Source organism: Cupressus sempervirens, chromosome 10 (assembly GCF_028749045.1).
Source record: "Cupressus sempervirens isolate cs-2001-9-10 chromosome 10, ASM2874904v1, whole genome shotgun sequence".
Classification (NCBI taxonomy): domain Eukaryota; kingdom Viridiplantae; phylum Streptophyta; class Pinopsida; order Cupressales; family Cupressaceae; genus Cupressus; species Cupressus sempervirens.
The window spans coordinates 2,868,998-2,893,790 of NC_143127.1; the positions used below are offsets into that span (position 1 = coordinate 2,868,998).

General features: G+C 38.2%; 1 protein-coding gene across 2 annotated transcripts in view; it reads right to left on the reverse strand.

Moving 5' to 3' along the window:
- LOC149532260 (putative plastid-lipid-associated protein 4, chloroplastic) overlaps positions 1–24,793 on the reverse strand; it is a 112,302-nt gene that overhangs the window by 47,365 nt on the left and 40,144 nt on the right. Inside the window, exons 2-3 of one of the 2 annotated variants that reach the window (XM_089804990.1) lie at positions 6,207–6,320; positions 4,811–4,909 (exon numbers count right to left, since the gene is read on the reverse strand). In XM_089804990.1, the coding sequence (XP_089661116.1) occupies positions 4,811–4,909; positions 6,207–6,320 (213 nt within the window). The remainder of the gene's footprint in view (positions 1–4,810; positions 4,910–6,206; positions 6,321–24,793) is intronic. The other variant, XM_089804991.1, reaches the window with a different exon arrangement.

The window sequence follows — 24,793 nt, forward strand, 5'->3', positions numbered from 1 at the left end:
TGTTCCTTACAACGAAATTCTCCACAATTAAATCATATTCCTCAATATAATAATAATTACCATAACAAGTTATTAATTATAAATAATCACAGCGGCTAACTGCTTTTTCACTTCCCATGAATTCATGATGAATAACCAACTTTCCATATAGCATTAAAATATCATCATAACAGTTAGCTAGTATGCCAATCTTCATATAAAATTATAATGATTAATCATCTTACCATTTCACATGATTGTAACTAATTTTACCTATCAACAGACTTCACATGGAACCTCAACGGTTATATGAACATTTCAAATGGAGCCAAATTCTGGGATGTGACAACCACTAAGTTTTGATTTTGGTTCTTTTAAAAGAAAACCACACCTACATAAAAGAATGGCACCAAAGAATGAGGATTTTTGATTGCCTAAAGAATATTAATAATAAATATTGAACTTGATTTCTTAGCTAACATGGCATTATATATGATGTGGCAAACAAGTAGGCAGTTGCAAGTAGTTGAAAAACAAAGAGATCTTCCGGCTAGGATTGGAGCCTTGCAAACAATGATGCGAGATTGATAGGCATGGAGATAATAGGTGTTTTCAACTCCTATTGAGGTGCCTAAACTGGAGGCATCTCCAACTCCTATAATGTATCAGCTAACAATTGTGACTTCAGACCTTATTAAAATGAAGAGCTTCAGTTTGCCTCAATGCCACTGATATCTCTACATCACAATATAGTAGGCAAATAATTGATACAGCTCTGGTACCATATCCAGAAATATGGGCAGAGAGAAGACAGGTTAATTTACAACAATATAATACGTTCTCCGATTCTGATGTTCATTCAATTCATATTTATAGGATTCTTCAATCCCATCTTTTAGGAAACAACATTCCCAAATAGGTTGAGTTGTTTTAACAACTCAGCAAACGACCTCTAATAATAAGCTTTTAAAAAACCTCGTGACTATATTAATAATATTAAGTTGTTTATTAATAACTTACTATTACAACACTAAATTATTTTATGCATTCTAACATTCCTAATATCTAGATGTGAACACTAAATCCCAATAAATGGGCAAATATATTTTACAGTGGCTTGACACCATAACTTGTGAGTCAATACATGAGTATTGGTGGGTCACCATGATTATAAGCATGCTTCTTGAGATGTGCCATTTCAAACTATGCTATGAATGGTGAGTTCCACCATTTCTGGTCTATTCAATACACCTATCCATCAAGCAGATCACTAACCATCTACATTACTTAGAGGTAGATACCAAAGGATTATACCTATGGGCCCAAAATCATGGGCTAAGACTTAAGTGGGCCTGTGATGACAACACCCAAGGAATCACTATGTTGAAAGAGGAACAAGTAACAGAGGGAAAGCGGAGCTTTTGACCAAGCAATCAAGTCTCCAAAAGGACAATAATTTGACCAAGCAGCAGCAATCTCTTTTCTCATCCAAGCATAGTAGCAGAATTAGATGTAGTGTCAAATGAGCTTTTTCGGATATAAATGTAGATTCAATAGAGCACCAAAAGACAAAGAACAACATGTCAATGCTTTGGCTGGAGATAAAGATAGCAAAAGTGGCAGCATGAATTGTTGTTATAGGAGAAGAGGAGGAAAACCAACGAAGAAGAAAAGAAACAGAGTGAACATGTAAGCAGAAAAAAAGATATTGGTAAAATCGCTAGAAGGCTTATCCTCTTCAGAAAAAGCAGCCTGCTACACACTATCCCACCGATCATTTTTTTCTGAAGTATTTTCAAATCCATTTTGCGTAAGGGAGGAAGGAATGGAAGACAAATGTAAGTGATTTAGTTATGTCTTAACTAGTTCAGGTGTTCCATTTTGTCATTTGCAATGGTCCAACATTTGTCATAGATCAGTCCTGAAGACTGAACAGTATGTACTGTTAGTTTTTATAGATCTCTGATAGATAAAACTATTACAGTAGATATGGATAACAATAGATATTCTTACTTGAATAACTGTAGTGCAGATTTGTTCTTCAAATGATGAATGATTGCTAGTTGCTGAGATGCAGGATATCCTTCAATGTATATTGCTGATGACACAGACTGTAGAATGAATGTGCTGATTGTGCTGATTGTCTTCCAAATCAAATTGAAGAGGAGAATACTTAAAATATATTCTGCAATATTAATGTGCAGATCGCTGGGTCTGTGATGCCTTGGATTGATGACATTCCCATTGGTCTGCACTTGTTTATATAAGTATTAGAAGGGTCATGCCCCGTAGAGTCATGACTCTACATGGCCTTTGGCCACATAGGGTCATGTTTTTACGGAGGCACAACTAACTAATGTTAGTTACACTAAACCAACGTAATCTGTATTACCACAAGACTCCCGATGGCATATAACCCGATCATGTTGAGATGTCCACCGATAATCTGAACATGATACTGACTGCCGATAATGTTTATCAATCATCTAATACAAGTTAAGACAATTATCTAGACATATATGTATGTACATACATATATATACATATGCATACATATATATACATATACATACATACATACATATATACATATATATATATATATATATATATATATATAGGTAACATCAATGACTGTTATCAGATAACCTGATACAGATTTGCACATGTTGATGAACTGTGAGCATCACCTAGATCCAATGAGTGCTAAGTGTCCCATTTATTCTCATGAGAGATGGATTCATGTTGAATCACTACTCACGAAGCATGGGTCAATGAGTTTGACTCAAAATCACACAATTAAATCTTGATAGCAATATCACAATTTGACTTGCTATGGAAATTATCTCCTACTTACCAATTGATGAGCTTAAGGGGCTTTCTAATGAATGGTTCATAAGGCACAACACTTGGTGAAGGTTTTGCAAACGGGGTTGCAAGCTTTGGGTTTAACCAGAGTAACGAGAATCGCGCTGAAATCGCGTGAATCGCCGATTCAGCGATCAGATTCATGCACCCCGATTTTTTTGGAGTCGGAAATCGTGATCGGCGATTTCATCGGGTGAATCGCCTGAATCGCATGTATCGGCGATTCACTCAAAAAATCGCCTGAATCGCCATTAGAAATCGCCAAAATCGGCTGGCAACAGCATGCATGTTTAGTTGGAAATAATAAAAAAATCACTTATGTTTTTTGCTTTCTTTTTTACCTTTCCTCTTTGTTATAACCCTAAAGGGCCTTCTAATTGTTAAGCATGACTAGAAGAGAGGAGAAGAGAAAAGAAGAACCATAGGTTATAAAAAAAAAAAAAACGACGACAAATAAAAAATGTTTAGAATGCATAACGGATGATGCCCAAGGGAAGGGAAAGACATAATCAGGTAGTAAAACATCAGCGGTTCCCAGAAAGAGTGTGGGATCAGAAGAAAATCACAAAAACACTGTGTTCCATATAGTTTTGTGTGGGTTTCAGAGTGCAAATTTGGTTTTGGTGACGGGGGCGCTGCCCCTCGACCCCGCCCTGTATCGCGACAGGGAGCGCGCCCGAGGCGCTGCCCCAGGACCCCGCGAGGGCGCTACCCCTCGACCCCACTAGGGGCGTTGCCCCCTAGACCCACAGTCGCTGCGGTTATCAGTCGTGGGAAGTCTCACCAGTTGATGAGACCTGAAACTGTTGCAAGCATAGAGTGTCTATGGTGGAGAGAACAATAGAGCAAGCCTTTCGAGAGGGGTGATATGCTTTGAAGCACTTGGAGTAGGTGTTGGATGTGAAGCTGTCTTATAAAAACTCTTTACCCCATGTGGTAAACACAAACTTCCATGTTTATATATGTTAAGTTTCAACTTCTATTTGATGATGTTATAGTGTGTTTAAGTTATATTCAATAAAGGGTGCATGAAATAAGTCTTAAATTGTTAAAATCTCTACATTTAAAGGGTTTTTTCAAATTTGCCGATTCATTGCTGATTCACCGGTGATTTACCCCCGATTCACGATTCGATTCGGCCGTGCCGATTCCGGTACAATTCCGATTCTCGTTACTTTGGGTTTAACCATGGAGGAAACTCTGTAGTTAAGCGCGCTCAGGCTGGAGTAGTACTGGGATGGGTGACCTCCCAGGAAGTCCCGGTGCTTCACCTCTGTGAGCATCACCTAGATCCAATGAGTGCTAAGTGTCTCATTTATTCTCATGAGAGATGGATTCATGTTGAATCACTACTCATGAAACATGAGTCAATGAGTTTAACTCAAAATCACATAGTTAAATCCTGATAGCAATATCACAATTTGACTTGCTGTGGAAATTATCTCCTACTTATAAATCATTACTTCTACTGATGCTATACATCAACATGTACTTATGTTGAAAAAGATAAAAAAATGTTAGTTTTATTATCCGAGCCAGAGTTTCTTTCTGTATACCCACAATTAAAACATTGGTTTTCCGAGGTCATTGGGTGGTTGGCAATGGTTTTCCCTGATTCCCACACAAGTTTTCCTTAGATATTAATAATTATACAGTCAGGGCCTACAGTAACAAAGGCAGCTCTTGCATGATATATGCCTACAATTTGCAGAAATGAGTAAATATTAATAATGCATTTCAAGCATTAACCAAACCTAACAAAATATTTTCTCTTTCAAAACCAAAATCAAATAAATAGCTCAGTCTATTACCTAAAAGTTGGCTACTTATGATTGAAATTTTCTGAATATCACTCCCCACATTTACATACAAGTGAGAATTAGGTAGCACGTATGCATGTGCCCATGACTGCTACTAAATGACATTTTGCATAAAAAATGAACAAAAGAGAATAAACGCATACCTGATTATAGAAAGGCCATGTCTCCAGATTTTGCGCCCTAAGAGTATAATTATTAATAGCTTGATAGATTTTCCCGTTGGGCCTTAAAAACTTTGGCCTCTACACATTATACAAAACCAAACATAAATATATGATAGATTCAAAGATTCAAAATATTTTATGCTCAAAGTAGACTAATTTTTTTCTTATTGCAAATTCAAAACTGTGCTATTAGGAAAACACTAATAATAATAAATCCTCAGTCTATAGAAAATCAACTTGAACTCAAAAATTGTTCACAACGTCAAATTAATTGAAAAAGTTTATCAGATTGAAAATTACAAAGATGGCATGGGCGATGAGAGTACCCAAAGCAAATTATTATCTCAAATAGAGAGATATACTAACAAAACTAGGACAGCAAGCAACACAGCCAAGTACTTCCAAAACTCTGTAACTCAGAAGCAGGAAAAAGGCCATATGGGCTTCTATGGTTTAAAAGAATATATTGTATGCAATGCCAAGACCAATCATCTAGTGCACTATTTCCAAGTACATGCTGATACACAAATAGTAATTGTTTTTGTGTATTTAGGTGCTTAATAAGTCTTTTGGATTCATTGCCACACAAACATCGTTTAAGAAACTAGCTAAGGAGCTATAACAGCTCTTCCACTTGCACCAACAGAATCGTCTTCAAATCAAAAGATGGTAAATGGTGATTACACAATCATACAGAGCCTTAAACAATTTTACTGTGAAAAACTGCTATCCATTTTGAGGGATGGAAGGCAGATTGGACCAACTTAAAGGCACAAGCTTCCTCCAAGTCCAAGATAAATACCATATCAGGATATCATCAATTTATGGATAACCCTATTTGAAGAAAATGACAGTTTATTTTAATGCTCAACTATATGCATACATACTAATCAAAGAAACAGCACAAGCAAAAATTTCATATTATATGTTTCAAATTTATGGTGAACATCTTATGCAAGTATAAGTGACAAATATCATAATGATTCACTAGTTCTATGCACAAGAATTGTCTCATTGCATCTTATATCAAGTACATTTCATGAACCTACATACAGTTATAAAATGTCCACGACATGGGAACAGAATATTATGAGACCCATTTCGATCTCAAGGACCAACCATCAAACAAGGTAAGGTAACTTGTAGGTTGTCATCCCATTGAAGTTGAGGAGAATGCAAACTATTAGAACCAGAAGATTTATTCTGAATTCGTTTTTCCTCACTTTTTCTGAGTGCGCTTGTAAAAAAGCTATATATTGCAAATTAAAATATAAAAGCTTTCGTATTTTTATTTTTATGCATCTAAATTTCTACAAGATCAGATGAAAAACATTCAATTGACACATAAGTATTAACTAGTGTTGAACATACAAACCTGCCTCTTTAAAATTGTTTCTGAGGTGGTGTATAAAAGCTCCCATTTTCCATTTAAAAGATTAGACATAAGTGGCTGTTTTGTTGGATTTGTAGATTCCAAATCTTGTGCAATCTGATTGATAAACATTCTCATGTTAGAAAAACAACAAAAACATAAGCAATTATTAGCATAATTTCAATTGACATGGTGAAACTGTAACTGGAGAAACACTTGCTTAAAGGTAATTCTTTTCAGATCCATGAGAGCACTAGTTCTATGCAACCCCATTTTTCACAAAACAACTTGAATCTCACTATTGCCATTAAAAATATGAAAATATTGTAATATTTAATGTAAGCTTGCATAAAAGTTAAAGACGACTTGTGAGTTTAAAATAAAAGCTAGAAATTGCTCACAAGTAGAAAAATAAAAAGGTAAAGATCACTTGATGCTCACAACTCGGTAGAAAATCACATAATGAATCTTCAAGTTGGATGGAATTAGAAAACCAAAAATTGTTATAAGCAAAATTAAGGAAACGTTGATGGAGAAAATTAGGATTAATTTCATGTCCTCTTTGATCTCTTTTAGCTAGCCCATTGATAGCATGAGACTCATGTTCATATCATGTAATTGATAGTCATGATTCCAAAATGTCTATAAGGAGCTCTGTGCACAGTTTCCCAATTGCTTCCAAACTGCTGCTAGGGTGGAGAATCCATTGCATCAAAATGAACGTGGTAGCTTTTTGAATTTTCCAAAGGTGTACAGTGAGTTACATAGTCAAAAATCTTGACATTTTCATTCAACTTGAGAAATAACCTTGTAAAATTTTGAATCAATATGCTTAAGTTGGATACTATGTGGACAAAGTTTCTTCAAAATTTAAGAACAAAATTGGGTCTAGCGATGTTAAGCAGCCCATGGCTGGCATATTTTTGAATTAGAAATCTCAGAGAACTCTTCCTTCTATCCAATTTGAGAATAGTTTTTGAGTTCAATTATCAACCGTGGTCTGCAATTCTTTTAGCAAAACATCAGTTGTGTTTTATAAATGGAATAGAAAATTTTCTGCTACAGAAATTCTTGTAAGATGAAGTTCCCAAGTTTTCTTGTGCAATTTTAAGTGTGTTACCTGTGAATATAAGGCTGGTTATCACTATTGGCTAATTTAAATGCCATAAAACCTTAGATCCTTTGCCACTAGGATTTGAAATAATATAAGGCATTTTGAGTTTAATGTTACAAATCCACACTTGTGTCCTAAATTTACTTTGAGAATAGATCAGTATAAGGACACTTCCACTTCAAAACTTTAGCATTTAAAATCAATCTTAAAGGACTAAACATAGCATCAACACAATTAAGATCTAGCAAAAAAAAATGCAAGATGCACACAATTTTACTGATCAGTAAATCAAAGACTAAGGTACACTTTCCTAAATCCATCACACATCACCTCGCAATTAATTTTTTTCAAGAGCCTGTAATGTTTGAGAATATCTGCTATGGAGAAGGTACACATCGAAAAGGTTCATTGATGTATTTCTGTCTATTCAATGGTCTTTATACTGTGTTTTAAAATTTGATCAATTTCTCAAGAATTTTCAATTCACTGTATTACGGCTTAGACTCCTAGTTTCATGTGTGATGGTGTAATGTCCCCTTTTTAGCTCATCATGTTTGGTGGTTTGAATTAGCTTATCAGTGATCCTCATAGACTAAGGCAGATAGTTAGAGGGTCTCAATTGGCAGAGCCACAGGGCAACTTCCACTCCAGAGGTCATGGATATGCAGTATAGTAAGTGTCTATTTCAGGAAAGTTGAGGTTTCTATCTTTAGCAAGGTGCCTGAAGAGCTTGGTGGCAATGCTGAGATTCAGTATCGTTGAATGGAGCACTTATTCAAAGACTTACTATTATAGTAAGTCATTCACATTGTTGAGTGCTTTTTATATCTGGAAGGGGCACCTGGACTCATGGTATGCACAGAGATTGACTGATTCGTCAGTTGGCTCAGTTTGAAGGACTCATTATTTTTGGCAAGACACCTAGACTTGGTATTAACAGACTTCATCAGTTGATTAAGTGCAATAAGTTTACTAACTCAAGTTCGAGGTACTAATTATTAACGAAGGGTTCAATAATGATTACTTATTAAAAGTTATAATATAAAGTTTTTGAGTAAATGGGGCCAATTGAATTATAATTGGACTAAAGAAACGTGATAATATGGAATCTATTAATTTATTATCCTTAGTCAACATGGGACTTGAAGAAGCAATATATTAAATATCTGAAGTCAATTCAATAGCAAGTGGTTTTCTAATGGGGCCTAAGTCATCGTTAAATGTTGTCATGTCCCCTTCTCCGCGCTAGTGACGGCGCCGGGTTAATCTATCTCCGCATCCGGATAGATTAACGGCATCAATCAGGATGTTTTACCAGTCACATGGAGGATTTTAAATTAAAGGTTTATCTGATATTAATTTGGACTTTCAGTTATAAAGTCACTTTATATTTATTAAAGCTCTACTTTATAAAGTGACTTAAGTCACTACAGGACGAAACAGTGGTTTTATCCCACATCTCTCATGCCACCTCCTTTCCCTCACTTCGAGGTTATAAAAGGGAGAGCCTACATTGGGATTTGGACCATGAAGTTGATATTAAACTTTCAGATAAATTTCTGGTTGCTTGAATGTGACTGGCTCTTTCCTGAGGACGAAATCCCTTGGGATTAGTGCAGAAGTTGGACGTAGTCTCAGCTTTGCATTAAGAGTGGAATCATCCAGATTTCACCTGTGGACTTCAAGTCTTGTTTTGGGAGCAATGTGTAACAGGCAGTGATAGTGATTATCTCTTGGGTAAGTCGATTTGTAAAGGGGTAGTCGAGTTCAGCAGGCAGGAACTGATAGGCAAATGTACAGTCGCAGGGCTAGCCGACTGCTACCATTTTTCCTTGGTAGGAAGAAATGACCTGAGATCACAGGCGAGAATCTTCTATCCGGAGGTTGACACCCGCACTGAACTTCGCGTGAAGGAAAGTCTCCAGTACAGGCCGCGGAACAGGATTGGTCGCGTGTTCTTGCTGAGTCTTCTTGCGTCTCACGCCAGGTCGGAATACGCAGTGTGCTGTCCCAGTGAAGAAGCTGCGAGCATTCCAGTCGACACACAGAGAGCTGTCGTGCGTATCCTCCAGGACGGCTGCTACACACAGACCGAAACCGAGTACCATTAACTCGACTGTTACCAGCCGAGCGCAAGGAAGGAGTGAACACGGGTTTCCCCACTGCATGCTAATCGGGTCTGTGCCTCCTTTTATTTACTGTACGCACTGATATTATATGCTTTGGTGACATTGTTGTTATGGCAAAATAACAGTGAATGTGTAGTCGTATGAACTTATGGATTAAAATTCCCATCCAAATATTACGTGTTTTCCATTCTTGAAGGTAGTCGTATGATACCAGTCATACTGGAGAAATAATACCAATAACACCATTTCATGTGAATGTTTGCTTAGATTAAAGTCTGACAACTGTTCGCCTAAATGTCAATGCCCAGTTTTATTTAGATTGATTGAGTTTAACACTGTGAACTGAATAGTAGTATGTGCTGAAAATCAAGGGACGGAATCATATTGTTATAAACTTCCAAACCTTATCAGGACAGTCTCAGTTAACTCAATCATCAAACCCGCATTTAAATCATCTGTACTGCTGTGCGAGCTATTGTGGATCTCTATCCGGATATCGGAGTTTATTGGTTACAGGAGAACTGTTTGACAGAATAACTTTCTCACCTCCTCCAGCATTTTAAATAAAAAAAAAATAAAGGTTTACGTTCAGATCATTACAGTGGTATCAGAGCTACAGGTCCTGCCAACCTGTGGAAAACCTTGTTTTCAGACTTTTGAATGAGTAAAAGACAGTATACATTTCGTCATCTTCAGCCGGAAAGGACAGAGTCTTCAGAACGTTTGGTAGTAGAAGACAGTTATTCGGTGGATGAGACTATAAGTTTTGGGCCAGAAATACAGGTTGATCAAGAGACTAGAGTTGAACAGGTCCAGGAACAACTTCAGGTTTCTCCTATGGCACATAATGAGGATGCAAGAGACAGGGAAGTAATGGAGACCATGCGAGCTATCAGGGAAGGACAAAATAACATTGCTGCAGCTTTACAACAGCTTACAGGTGCTATGCAGCAGTTAGCTCCTGTTAATAGGAGAGCACCCAGCCACCATAGTGGGGGTAGTAGTATTGCAGGGACACCCCGTTCAGCGAGGACACATACTCGGAATACAGATAGGCCCTTGATGCCTGTTTTTGTGGGAAATAACGCTGAAGAAGAAGTGGCTCATCCTGAAACTCCAGCCTTGTTAGCTGATAATGTTATAGCTGTTTATGATGAGTGGGATTTACTTCCGGATCAGATCAAGCAGAACCTGAACTTCAATCAATATTTGAATCAAAAGAGGGAAACTGAAAAAATCCGTCATGATAGAAGGCCCAGGATGCAGAACAGGGATCTTAAACAGGCTATGAATAAATTAACACTTCCCACGTTTGATGGCAGCAATAAAACTACAGCAAGAGCATGGATTCACAAATTGGATACTTATCTGACTCTCAAACCCATGGCAGAAACCGAGGCTATCAGATTTGCTACCATGCATCTTGAAGGAGCAGCCTATGATTGGTGGCACCACGGTCTAGTTACTCAAGATCACGGACTCATCACTTCATACGAGGTTTTCAGCTCCAAGCTGATCACCCGTTTTGACAGGAAGGACATAGAGGTTTACTACCGAGACTTGGCTCAGTTACGACAGAGTGGGACTCTGGATCATTATATAGATGAGTTCCAGCGTATCTCAGTGATGGTACCTGACATGTCCGAGCAGCGCAAGGTGATGTTATTCACAGAAGGGTTACAGGACAGATTTAGGGGTTTGGTCAAAGTCCTAAAACCGAACACCTTGGATGACGCCATTAAGATGGCCCATGATCTGGACACCCCTTCATTACAGCAGCCTCCTAAAAACTCGTATAAGGGATCCACTTCGTATAAGGGGAACAAAAAACAGCAGAAAACAAATGCTCCTAGATTGGATTTCGAGTCACGTAATGAATTAAGGAGGAAGAAGTTATGTTTTACTTGCAGGGAGCCTTGGACTCCGGATCACCGATGCTTGGGTAAGGGCAAAATCCACTACATCGAGATCCATTCTGAAGAGGAGGAAGAGGTAGAAGAATCACAGGAAGTGGACAGCAGTAGGGGCAGCGATGATGAGAGGGAAGAGGAAGAACCGAGGGGTAAAGTAAAGAAAAAGGAACAAACTACTTCCGAGCAATCTCCAGTTTTGGCTACCCTATCTAGTGATCCAGCATGTCATCCTTTCAGGGTGAAAGGGGTTATTAGAGGCCAGCGCATTATTTGCCTTTTAGATACAGGGGCTTCGCATAATTTCATTAGCACACAGATGGTATCTAGGAGGGGATTACAAACAGCTGCCATACCTGAGTTTGATGTTAAGGTAGCGGGTGGAGATGTTTTGAGGTGCACAAAGAAGGTAACCGGGCTTCAGATTCAGTTCGATGGTTATCTTCTAGACTCTGATTTTTATGTGGTGGATCTGGATGGGTTAGATGCTATTTTGGGCAGACAGTGGCTGAGTACTCTTCGTAGGTACACATTTGATCATGTGACTATGCAGTTGGAGTTTCTACAGGGTGATAGATTAGTGATCCTTAAAGCTATTTCTGATAGCAGCCCCAGGATGATTTCAGCGCACAGGATGGAGGCTATATTGAGACATGAGGATATAGAGTGGGCCACTCAGTGCTTTATCTCGTCCAAGGAGATTCAGGGTACAGGACAGCGATATCACTGTGACATCCAGACAGTTATAGACAGGCACAAGAGAGTCTTCGAGGACATTCCTCCTGGAATTCCTCCAGACAGGGGATTCGAGCATATTATTGAGCTTGAGGAGGGGGCTAAACCTGTTATTACCACGCCTTATCGTCATCCTAGACATTACAAAGAGGAAATAGAGAAGACGATTAAGGAGCTTTTGGATATGGGACACATCAGACCCAGTTCTAGTCCCTTTGCGTCCTCAGTTGTTCTGGTCAAAAAGAAGGATGGCACCCTTCGGATGTGTATAGATTACCGTGCCTTAAACAAGAGAACTATCAAGAACAGATATCCGATTCCCCGTATTGATGAATTGTTAGATGAGCTACACGGGGCAGTTTATTTCTCCAAGATAGATCTTCGCTCGGGGTACCATCAGATTCGAGTCCGGAAAGGAGATGTGCACAAGACAGCGTTCAGATGCCATTACGGACATTATGAGTTCTTGGTGATGCCTTTTGGGCTCACTAACGCGCCAGCCACCTTCCAGTCGTGCATGAACCATATTTTTAAGAAACAGCTAAGGAAGTGTGTTTTAGTATTCTTTGATGATATATTGGTTTACAGCAGAACTTGGGAGGAACACATACAGCATTTAGAGGAGGTTCTTAGCATCTTAGAGGAGAACTCCTTATTTGCGAAAGAATCTAAGTGCGAGTTTGGGCTGACTGAGATTCTTTACTTGGGGCATGTGATTGGAGTTGAGGGGGTTAAGGTGCACCAGGAGAAGATCCGAGCGATATTAGATTGGCCGCCACCGACGGATGTATCAGAGTTACGTGGCTTTCTAGGCCTTTGTTCATACTATAGGCGGTTTGCCAAGGGGTTTTCACAGGTTGCTGCACCCCTTACTGATTTGACTCGGAAAGGGGCTTTTTCTTGGACAGAGGAGGCTATGGCAGCGTTTGATAGGCTGAAGCAGGTGATGAGTTCATGCCCAGTACTAGCACTTCCGGATTTCTCGAGGCCCTTTGTTCTAGAGTGTGATGCATCGGGAAGCGGAATAGGGGCAGTGTTGATGCAGGACCGGCACCCTATCGCTTTTGAGAGCAGGAAACTACGGGGCAGCGAGATATTGTATTCCACATATGATAAAGAGATGCTGGCCATAATGCATGCATTGGCAAAATTTAGACAGTACTTGGTGGGAAGTAAGTTTACAGTCAAAACAGATCATAACAGCCTACGTTACTTCCTTGAACAGAAAGAATTGAACGAAAGGCAGCAGAAATGGGTCAGCAAAATACAAGCGTATGATTTTGACATCGAATATATCAAAGGAAAAAATAATACTGTTGCTGATGCTCTCTCTCGTAGGCCACCAGTGCTGGATTGTTATACCATTTCTGAAATTTCAGCAGATTGGAGATCACAACTACTAGTGGAGTATTCCAAAAATGCACACGCTTGTCAGATTATGGATGGTATACTTCAGGATGAGAGGTACAAGGTGCTGAACGATATTATTTACTATAAGGACAGAATTTATCTGGTACCTGATTCTAAATTAAAGGAGGATATTATGCGCACCTTTCATGACGCACCAACAGCAGGGCACTCAGGGTTTTTCAAAACCTACAGGCAAATCAGAGAAAGATTCTCCTGGAAAGGGCTCAAGGATGATATTCTTCAGCATGTTAGAGAGTGCCCGACTTGTCAGCAGAACAAGTCAGAACAGGGATTTCCAGCAGGATTGCTTCAGCCTCTTCCCATTCCAGCCCAAAGATGGGAAAGCATCTCTATGGATTTCATTACCGGGTTGCCGAGGGTCCGGGGTAGGGATTGCATCTTCGTAGTGGTGGACAGGTTGACCAAATATGCACATTTTTTTGCGATATCAGCAGATTGGTCAGCTTCTCAGGTGGCTGAATTATTTTTCCGAGAGGTTTTTAGACTCCATGGTTTGCCCAAAACCATTGTGAGTGACAGAGACAGCAGGTTTCTCAGCGCCTTTTGGCAGGAGATTTTCAGATTAACTGGTACAGAATTGACTCCGAGCACAAGTTACCATCCACAGACTGATGGGCAGACCGAGATAGTGAATAAGTGGGTGGAAGGTTACTTGAGGAACTACATTGCAGGACAGCAGAGAGCGTGGGTCAAGTGGCTGTATTTGGGAGAACACTGCTATAATTCCACCTATCATATGTCCATTCGGATGACCCCTTTTCGTGCTCTCTATGGTTACGAGCCTCTCTCTTTTGTAGATTTGGCATTATCGGACAGCAGGGCACCATTAGCCAGAGATTGGATTGAGGAGCAGCAGGATATCCTACGAACACTCAAGGATAATATCCAGCAGGCACAGAATCAGCAAAGGTTGTACGCTGATCGGCACCGTACCGAGAGAAGTTTTGAGGTTGGGGATAGAGTTTTCCTACGCCTACAGCCTTACAGACAGAGCTCCTTAAAGAAGAGTGGATCCGAGAAACTGAAGCCCAGATTTTATGGACCCTATTCTATCACCAAGCGGGTAGGAGAAGTTGCTTATGAGCTAGAGTTGCCAGGTGACAGCCGGATTCACAATGTGTTTCATGTTTCGTGCCTCAAGAAAGCTGTGGGACAGCGAATTATGCCCTCTGAGATTTTACCCCCGCTTGATGAAGAGGGTAAGCTTATTTTGATGCCGGAAGAGGTGATTGAAAGCAGAGAGAGGAAGCTGCGAAACAGAACTGTCCGGGAGTTTCTAATTCGGTGGAAGGACTTGCCTTATGAGGACGCCACATGGGAGGGCGAGTCTATATTGCAGCATCCAGCTTTGAGATTGCTTGAGGGCAAGCAATCCCGGGAAGGGAGGACTGTCATGTCCCCTTCTCCGCGCTAGTGACGGCGCCGGGTTAATCTATCTCCGCATCCGGATAGATTAACGGCATCAATCAGGATGTTTTACCAGTCACATGGAGGATTTTAAATTAAAGGTTTATCTGATATTAATTTGGACTTTCAGTTATAAAGTCACTTTATATTTATTAAAGCTCTACTTTATAAAGTGACTTAAGTCACTACAGGACGAAACAGTGGTTTTATCCCACATCTCTCATGCCACCTCCTTTCCCTCACTTCGAGGTTATAAAAGGGAGAGCCTACATTGGGATTTGGACCATGAAGTTGATATTAAACTTTCAGATAAATTTCTGGTTGCTTGAATGTGACTGGCTCTTTCCTGAGGACGAAATCCCTTGGGATTAGTGCAGAAGTTGGACGTAGTCTCAGCTTTGCATTAAGAGTGGAATCATCCAGATTTCACCTGTGGACTTCAAGTCTTGTTTTGGGAGCAATGTGTAACAGGCAGTGATAGTGATTATCTCTTGGGTAAGTCGATTTGTAAAGGGGTAGTCGAGTTCAGCAGGCAGGAACTGATAGGCAAATGTACAGTCGCAGGGCTAGCCGACTGCTACCATTTTTCCTTGGTAGGAAGAAATGACCTGAGATCACAGGCGAGAATCTTCTATCCGGAGGTTGACACCCGCACTGAACTTCGCGTGAAGGAAAGTCTCCAGTACAGGCCGCGGAACAGGATTGGTCGCGTGTTCTTGCTGAGTCTTCTTGCGTCTCACGCCAGGTCGGAATACGCAGTGTGCTGTCCCAGTGAAGAAGCTGCGAGCATTCCAGTCGACACACAGAGAGCTGTCGTGCGTATCCTCCAGGACGGCTGCTACACACAGACCGAAACCGAGTACCATTAACTCGACTGTTACCAGCCGGGCGCAAGGAAGGAGTGAACACGGGTTTCCCCACTGCATGCTAATCGGGTCTGTGCCTCCTTTTATTTACTGTACGCACTGATATTATATGCTTTGGTGACATTGTTGTTATGGCAAAATAACAGTGAATGTGTAGTCGTATGAACTTATGGATTAAAATTCCCATCCAAATATTACGTGTTTTCCATTCTTGAAGGTAGTCGTATGATACCAGTCATACTGGAGAAATAATACCAATAACACCATTTCATGTGAATGTTTGCTTAGATTAAAGTCTGACAACTGTTCGCCTAAATGTCAATGCCCAGTTTTATTTAGATTGATTGAGTTTAACACTGTGAACTGAATAGTAGTATGTGCTGAAAATCAAGGGACGGAATCATATTGTTATAAACTTCCAAACCTTATCAGGACAGTCTCAGTTAACTCAATCATCAAACCCGCATTTAAATCATCTGTACTGCTGTGCGAGCTATTGTGGATCTCTATCCGGATATCGGAGTTTATTGGTTACAGGAGAACTGTTTGACAGAATAACTTTCTCACCTCCTCCAGCATTTTAAATAAAAAAAAAATAAAGGTTTACGTTCAGATCATTACAAATGTTATTAAATGTTTATTTGAATATTGGCACCTAACTTTGGAGGTGAATGCAATCAAATATCATATTTCAAATGGAACAAAAGAAAATACAATTACAAGTTAAGTGTAATCAAGAGGAGACTTAATTGAGTTCCTATTTAAGAAATATAAAAAGCCAAAAGGTAGATAAGATAAGATAAATTTATTAATGTCCAACAAGAGACCACAAAGAGGGTCTAAGGGACTAAAAACAAACAGCTAGGAGCGCCAACAACGGGAACACCAAACGGTGACCAGGGAAAGAACAACCGAGGAAGACCAAGAGAGAAACCATCAAAAAACTAGAGACGGAAGTAAGAAACAAACTAAACACTCCTTAGCATTGAGTAGTAGTCCAGAACCGAAGGGTAAGGTCCAGGGCAAGAGGGGGTCCTAGACCATCTCTACAAACGCGTGGAAGTAAAGGGTTGTTGCTTCATGTGGCCTCTATGATGTCTCACGGACTTGATATGTGTTAGTGAAATAGGATTAATTAATATATTTTGTAACTTGTAATAGCACTTGTGGATATTTTTATGTAATGAATATATACGTGAAATAAAATAGCATGTCTCTTTAACATATTAACGTACATTAGTTATAGTTATAACACCAGTAATATATCCTCAATATATTATAATGGTTATATAAATTATTCCATATATAATATTTGCCATATATTATTTATATATCTCATATATATAATATAATTTATCTGACAGAATTATAACATTAACACTCCCTCTTAATGAAGAAGGATAAAACACATAGATATTACACCATAGGTAATATTTCAAGAATAATACATATAGGAAATCTTTGATCAAAAGATTTTTTAGTATATGATATCATATAAGTATTGGCCTTTCAAAATATCAACACATGATATTCACCAATTAGTATTTGATATCATATTAGGTAACATGAGCATTGGCCTATCAAAACGTCAATCAAATGATATTCACCAAGTGCTCTGAGTAATGGCCTATCAGAACATCAACTAAATGATAGTCACCAAGTACTCAATGCGGTAATGGCCTATCAAACTATCAAGGCAAGATATTCACCAAGTACCTAAAATATATCTATACAAACAACTTGTAGATAGTTAAATTAATAACATCTAACACCTAGTTGTTGATTTATAAGATAAAGCCTTTCATGATTTATTTCAACATTTACACAAAATATATATCATGATACAAGTTATTGTAAGGTTGTCACCTTTCAATAACTTCTCCAAATACAAGTGACATCATTTGAAAGTCGTCACTTTCTCATGATGTACACAGGGGGCGGGCCCATACACACATTACAAGAAAACTTCACATGAAGTCACCACGAATACTATCATGTGGTGTTGTCATAACATCCACCATGAAACACATCAGAGAATAAGGTTTTCACCTCAAACTTATCTCTCACAAATAAAAATGTATTACAAGGGATTGCACTTATGACCTCTAATATCAACCTTATGACCTCTGATATCAACTTTTCAGACTCCCTTTGAATATGTTATCAGCCTTTTAACCGCCTAGCAGCATGTCATGTCATGCTTCCCTAGTTTAAGAGGTATCTTGATAGCATAAGGTCTTTTGACTGAATCATATATTCTATACGCTCCCTCTCTTTGTCCAAGGTTGCCTCTAACGAACTGTCAGACTCCCTCTCAAAATCTCAAGCACTAAGGATATTTGCTTCAAGAAACTCACATTATCCAACCTTATCATCAGATGATTCATGAATCCTAAATCACAACTTCTTTGGAGCTACTATCATAAGATTGAGTCTACACAATATTTGGTAGCATGACTAATGTTCCAATCTTCTTTCCTGCAAGGACATCCTTAAAGACAAAGGAAAAGATTACAGCAAATGACTCTTTATAGCACATATAGAAGTACAAATAAGAGAGAGACTACAAAGAGTAGATAAGTGTAATACTGAAAGATGAGAAATACTTATCTGCACATGAAGGTCCATAGACATAAAATCATAAAATGCCTTCTTAGTTTATTTTAGAATGAAACATCTCCCCTCTAAATTTGGTCCAGGTGGGAATGGAGCATTTGTTATTTTCCCCACCACAATGTAAAATTCCCACTCTTTTATTGTTTGAACAATTTTGTATCGAACCATATATGATAGACTTCATCTCTGACATCGCTGGTAGTAGATGGCCAGAACATGCCATGAATTTATAATCCTCTATGATCACTCATCTTTGACTATTTTGGTCTCGGCCTTGTTCATCTCCTATGTCAATAAAGAAGATTTGAAATTCATTTGAATATAATTCTGATTATTCTCTTTCACACAATGTCTAGCATTTCCCCCACCTTCCAAATCTGATTCATTGAAGGAAATCTGCCTCCCTCCCCCACAATTATAGCCTCTCAAAAGATTCTATCCCACTCCTAATTATTGATTCACTAATCTGTATATCACTCCAGCAACTTGAAACAGTTCGCATTCCAATAAAATAAAAAATCGTTGCTAACAGGGATGTAGTTCGCTGCTACAGGCAGAGATAATATTGCTTTTCTTGTGTGTGATAATGACTTGAATTGACCTCTTTTATATATGAACTGTGCTAAAGTGCCTTGCACCAACGATCTGGTTATATAATTTATGATCTATTAATCTTCCAACCATATATAATTCTTTGGCTTCCCATCAAGGTTGTGAGCCCTTATCAATTATCGTATATGGTCTAATTTCATATCTAAGAACTCTATACCTTCCTCATTTAATAAAATATATTTCATAATTCCCAATGTTCTTAAACGCACTTTATCGCTGCACTTTTGCCGCTGCCTTAAGTCACTTTGTCAATATTTCTTAACTCCATTTGATTCGTTGCTTATTTTATTAATCCAATGTGCTCTCTTTCCTACAATCTTTCCTTGCTGCTTCTAACTAGCTTCTTGCAAGACTCTATTATAACAACATTCCTTTGTCTTTGAATTAACATCATAATAATCGTGTGTACAAATCTTTGCCAAGTTGTATGATGGAAAACCATTCTTCTTAAGGAAAATATCAAGGTCAAGCATTTCACATATTTGTCGCAAGGATGACATAACTCTGTCTTACTTCCACATATTACAAATGTGATATATTCAACTCTATTGATGACAGTGGGAAATCACAAAAACAATGTACAACAATCTGCTAAAGACACTTATCAAGTTTCATGGAGGAGCAATAATTCATGTTCTATGGACTCACCACACTCTGAGAAAGCTATTGGAGCATGAGTGTCTCAGTGGGGCCTCCAGCATTTACCAGTGGTGAAGCAGCACGCCTGACCCCCACATCTCTGCCACACATGACAGGAGTCAATGCTCTAAAGACGAGGTCTTATTGAGAAAGGGAGATCACTATGTTATTCAATTTTTCTATTACTGCTTTGTAGTCTTTCTCTAACACAAGTCATTGTGATACTGTTTCCTTTCTTCTACTGTAGCTTCAAGGATACAGATTTGATTCCTTATTAGTCTGCAACTGTGATGTCTCCTTCTAACAAATTGACTAATCTGAGTCTTTCTTGTAAAGGATTGGAGCACTGCCATTTTCCTTGCTTTAAGTCAATAAATAAAAGACATGATTAGAAGGTTGCTATTACTTTTTATTGCGATTGTTCCATATAATTATTGGAATTGTATACACCACGTGAATGAAGCTATGGAACTTTTATCGATCAAGACAATAACTCTTGACCAATGCCTTTTCTTTCTCCTTAATCATTGGAGATGAAATAATTAGCATATAGATCACTATTTTGCATTATTATAATATGGTTAATATGGTCTTTCTATGTTGCCAATAGTGGCATGTTGTGATGGTTAAGTTGTTGAGTTGTTATCCTTGCCATGAAGGTTCAAATCTAATGGGGATAGTTGTGGCCTCACTAGTTCATAGCTCCAGGTCAAAGCGTTTACCCCTCTTTAAAAAAATAAATATGGTCTTTCTATGTTGGGATCTCTTGAATCATCTTTAGTCAAACCTATAAGTACCATTACTGTCGATATACTATCCTTTTCACAGTCACAAAATCTGTTCTGTTCTTTTAGTTGAAGACACACCCAGTTCCACTGACAAATCATCACACTGAATCGTCAACATCTATCCCAAAATCTCAGAATGAATAATACAGAATGATCATGCTCTCTGTATTCGAACAATAATCCAATCCAACTGAAAACAACATACACAACAAAATGGTGTTCCAGACTCTGTACACAAAGCAATTGACCTTCCTTATTCTAATTGACCTAGCACATATAAATCTTTCGAGATTCTCCTAAAACATGACTATTTGTTTATCTTGAACCAATACACCAAAGCCGTAAGACTTGACAAAGGCTCAATAACAGATCTCTTATACCAATAACAATTATTTTATATTCTTTTCTTTAAATGTTGATAATCTGGTGTCTCGATCACAACACTACTCTGATACCATGTTAGTGAAATAGGATTGATTAATCTATTATTTAACTTTTAATAGCACTTATGGATATTTTTGTGTTTTCCAAGTTACTATACGAATGAATATATACGTGAAATAAAATAGCATGTCTCTTTAACATGTTAACTTACATTAGTTATAGTTATAACAAAAGTAATATATCCTCAATATATTATAATGGTTATATAAATTATCCCATATATAATATTTGCCATATATTATTTATATATCTCATATATATAATATAATTTATCTGACAGAATTATAACATTAACAATATGACCCAAAGTAGAAGAGCCAAGTGAACGCTTGGTGCCCCTAGCTGGTGTAACAGCTGTGAAGAAAGACGTGATGAGCTGATCTAAGCCCCATCTCGACGAGAACTGAAGTTGTAAGGTGTGGTCCCAGAGCCATGTAATCTCCTATAGATAGAATACACGACACCGCTAGTTAGTGTGCCTGACGAAAATAGCTAAGGATTGGAAACCCCTGAACCAGTAGGAAAAGCCTCCCACTAATCTCATGATATCTCAAGCAGCGAAAAATAAAGTGTTTTTCTCTCAACCTCGCACATATCACAAAAGTGGTAGATCCGATCCTCTTTGTCAATCTAGTGGTCAGTCTGGATGCGGAGCCAATGGGAGCCCACAATGAAGGAACCCAGGGGAGATGCGAAGAGCATGTGTCTAGTATCGGGGCAAGGTAAAAGGGGTACACGATTAGCCCATCTTGTATGTCCATCTAGTGCTCTATATTAAAGGCCATCCTCAGATTGAGCCCCCTTGGGGCGGGGGGGGTCAATCAAGTCATGAGAATATATTATTTGTAGATGTTCATTCTGATATGCCTATTCAACTCTTGTTAGCAGGGGAGGAGATGAGCGAGGCCATCCAAAGAGAACTCGAAGGGGGGAGGTTGTCAATCTCAATACCCACCGAAGCCAATAGGGTTGAGGCTTGAGCATACCAACAATCAGCCCAATTGGTGGATTCGACCCTCTCAATCACCTTCGAGGAGCGATGGGCCAAGTAAGAGTATCTGTGATGACCCTCTGTCGAACCTACTAACCCCTGAAGGTGGTGAAGAAACCAAACCAAATAAAAAATGGCCCTAACTCTAAGGAGATAGGTCCCAAACTCAACCAAGATGATACTGGTAGGTGTGGATTGATGGAACCTGATGATGTGATAGAGAAGAAGGGTGTGCGCTTTCTCAACCAAAGCCTAGACTGACTCTAGGAGAGAGGGCCCCCAAAGATATAGATTCATTCAATGCATTTGATATTATTGAATTGTGTGAAAAGAATTTGGAAACATGGGTTTCAGAAGTTTCAGCTTGGAGAATCAGGAATTCTTCATGGTTTTCAACACTTTGAATTGGTGTAATATCCAATGAATTATACAAATGGCAATAGCTTTACTTAGAGGCCTTGATTGGGTTTATTGGTGAAGAAACTTGGTGTTTAATTCCTTAATTTTAATTCAGATTTGCTTGCAAATGTTGAAAGGTCAGTAGATCATGCAAATCACAGCCATTAATAGCAGTGTGTGAATTCATTGAAGGTGGTTGCAGGGTATATAAAATCGTGTGAGTCAGAAAAGGAGTCCTTGAATGTTGGTAGATGCATGTTGGGGGTTTTGGCACACTAACCATTGGCACCAACGATCAGTTTACCCTCAGACTATTTCTGCAAGACGTTTAGGTACTTTGAGTGCGAGCTATGATATCATTACAGGTTATTAATTTGCAATTTAAGTTATTCTACAGGACATTTGTTGATCATTGTAAATAATTCAATTTCAAGAATTGAAATAAGAGGAATTCTTGCAAATAATTTGCAGCAGTTAGTTTGAATGCAAATTGTACGATGAAATGCCTTTGAATAGTTGGGTGTGTTTTTTTCAGAATATTATAATTGACAAGTATTTGACAAAATGTCATGTTGAATATTAGGCTAATTTCAATGACATTACATCGTAGTTTGCAAGTCTATTACATTAAGAAATTCAGATTATTGGTGAAACCATCATATTAGTTTGCATGCAACTTGTTTGACAAATGTCAAACATCCAAATTGAAACATTCCAATGTTTGTTAGAGTTAGAACCACAAGGGTTCTTGCAGTCGTATCAGAGCATAGCATGTACACCAATTCTTTGAGCAAATATATCAACTGAAAGCACAAGTTGGAAGTTAGAACCTATTGGGTTCTAACAATGGTATCAAAGCAGTTTCTTGCCATCCTGTTGGGGGTTGGGAAAAATGATCCAACAGCTGACATTTGAGTAGTCAACACTCTTGCAGTTGCTTCAATCAAGGAAACAATCAAGAGATTGATTAAACAAGGAAATACGATGAAGGTTATACCACAAGATATAATGGGTGATAAAAGGAATGCAATGCTTAGCATGTTGGAGGAATATAAGACTTCCTCAATACGTTAAAAAAGATTTATCTTTCTATTATTTTATGGACTTAATTCAAGGTGATGCGATTGTTAGAAATAATAGTCCACCAAGATAACTGAGAGGGGGGGTGAATCAGTTATCCAACTAAAACAATTATCAACCTTAATTAATCTTAACCATCCAATCAAAGTAAACAGCAAACATAAAAAGATGCACATACACAATTACACCAGATTTGTTAACTAAGGAAACCCTTGATCAAAGGGAAAACCCCGGTGGGAATGATGCCCACAAAGATATTCTGATATATATATTCCTTGTTGCAGGATGGACCCTGTTAGGAGTTTATAAACACATTTAGTACATAAGAGTCCCTATTAGGAGACTTTGAACCCCTATTAGGAGATTCCAACCCTATTAGGAGTTGTGCCAACCTTATTAGGAGTTGTAGAAGGTAGAAGGACCCATTGTCCAAACAGCTTCTGGGGCAAGACCACTGAACTTCACTGTCCAACTGATCTCTCAACAATTCCTTGTAGAATACTTGTTTCTTACTGTGCTTTAACCTCTTTCCTCTGTCCTGTCAACCGGACCAATCACTATCAAACCCTGTAGACCAAGTCTCGAACCTCGGATCCAAATATCAAACCTCGGATCAAAAAATAAAACCTTGGCAACGAAGTTCTCTCCAACTTCGCTCTGTTCTGCTTATCCTCGCATATCAACTTGTTTCTCTTCTGTTCCGCTCTTTGTGCTTCTTCCAATCGTTTTTTCATAATATATAATGCATAATATATATAATACATAATATATATTATATATTATATTACATATATAATATATATTATATATATAAGATACTTATCTTAATGACAATTTATCATCAAAGAGGTAGCTTTAATAAAATCAATCCAATAGAGGCTACAACAAAGTCATGTCCCATAGCTTATGTAAGTCATAGACATACATACATACATAAATATATATATATATATATATATATATATAATATGAGACTTAAAACAATGTTCATATTAATCATGAATACAAATACTCAATGTAATGAGTATATTACTTTGACTCATGCTATACTTAAACAGGGTGTAGTTTATTGTATTTGTTAGTGTCTAAATTAACACCAGAAAAGCCATTGAAGAGTGGAGCAAGCTTAAACAGCGCTTGGAACTGCTATCATCATTCCCAAGGATAGGTCGCAATAAATTTGTGAAAGGAAAGTCACCATTCACACCAAACAGGATAAGAAATCAGGCAGGGAAATCGGTGCCATTTCAAGGCACTAGTATCATGGTAATATAAGCTGTAGATGTTCACATATAGCGGCCACAGTAAGATTCGATCTGGGTGAAAATAATACAAAACTAAGATCTGAAGTTGTGTGGTTCATAGAAATGGCAAAGCTTTCTGGTGTAAGAACTTGTTATTTTCTCAAAGGATTTTTAAAAGTAGGAAT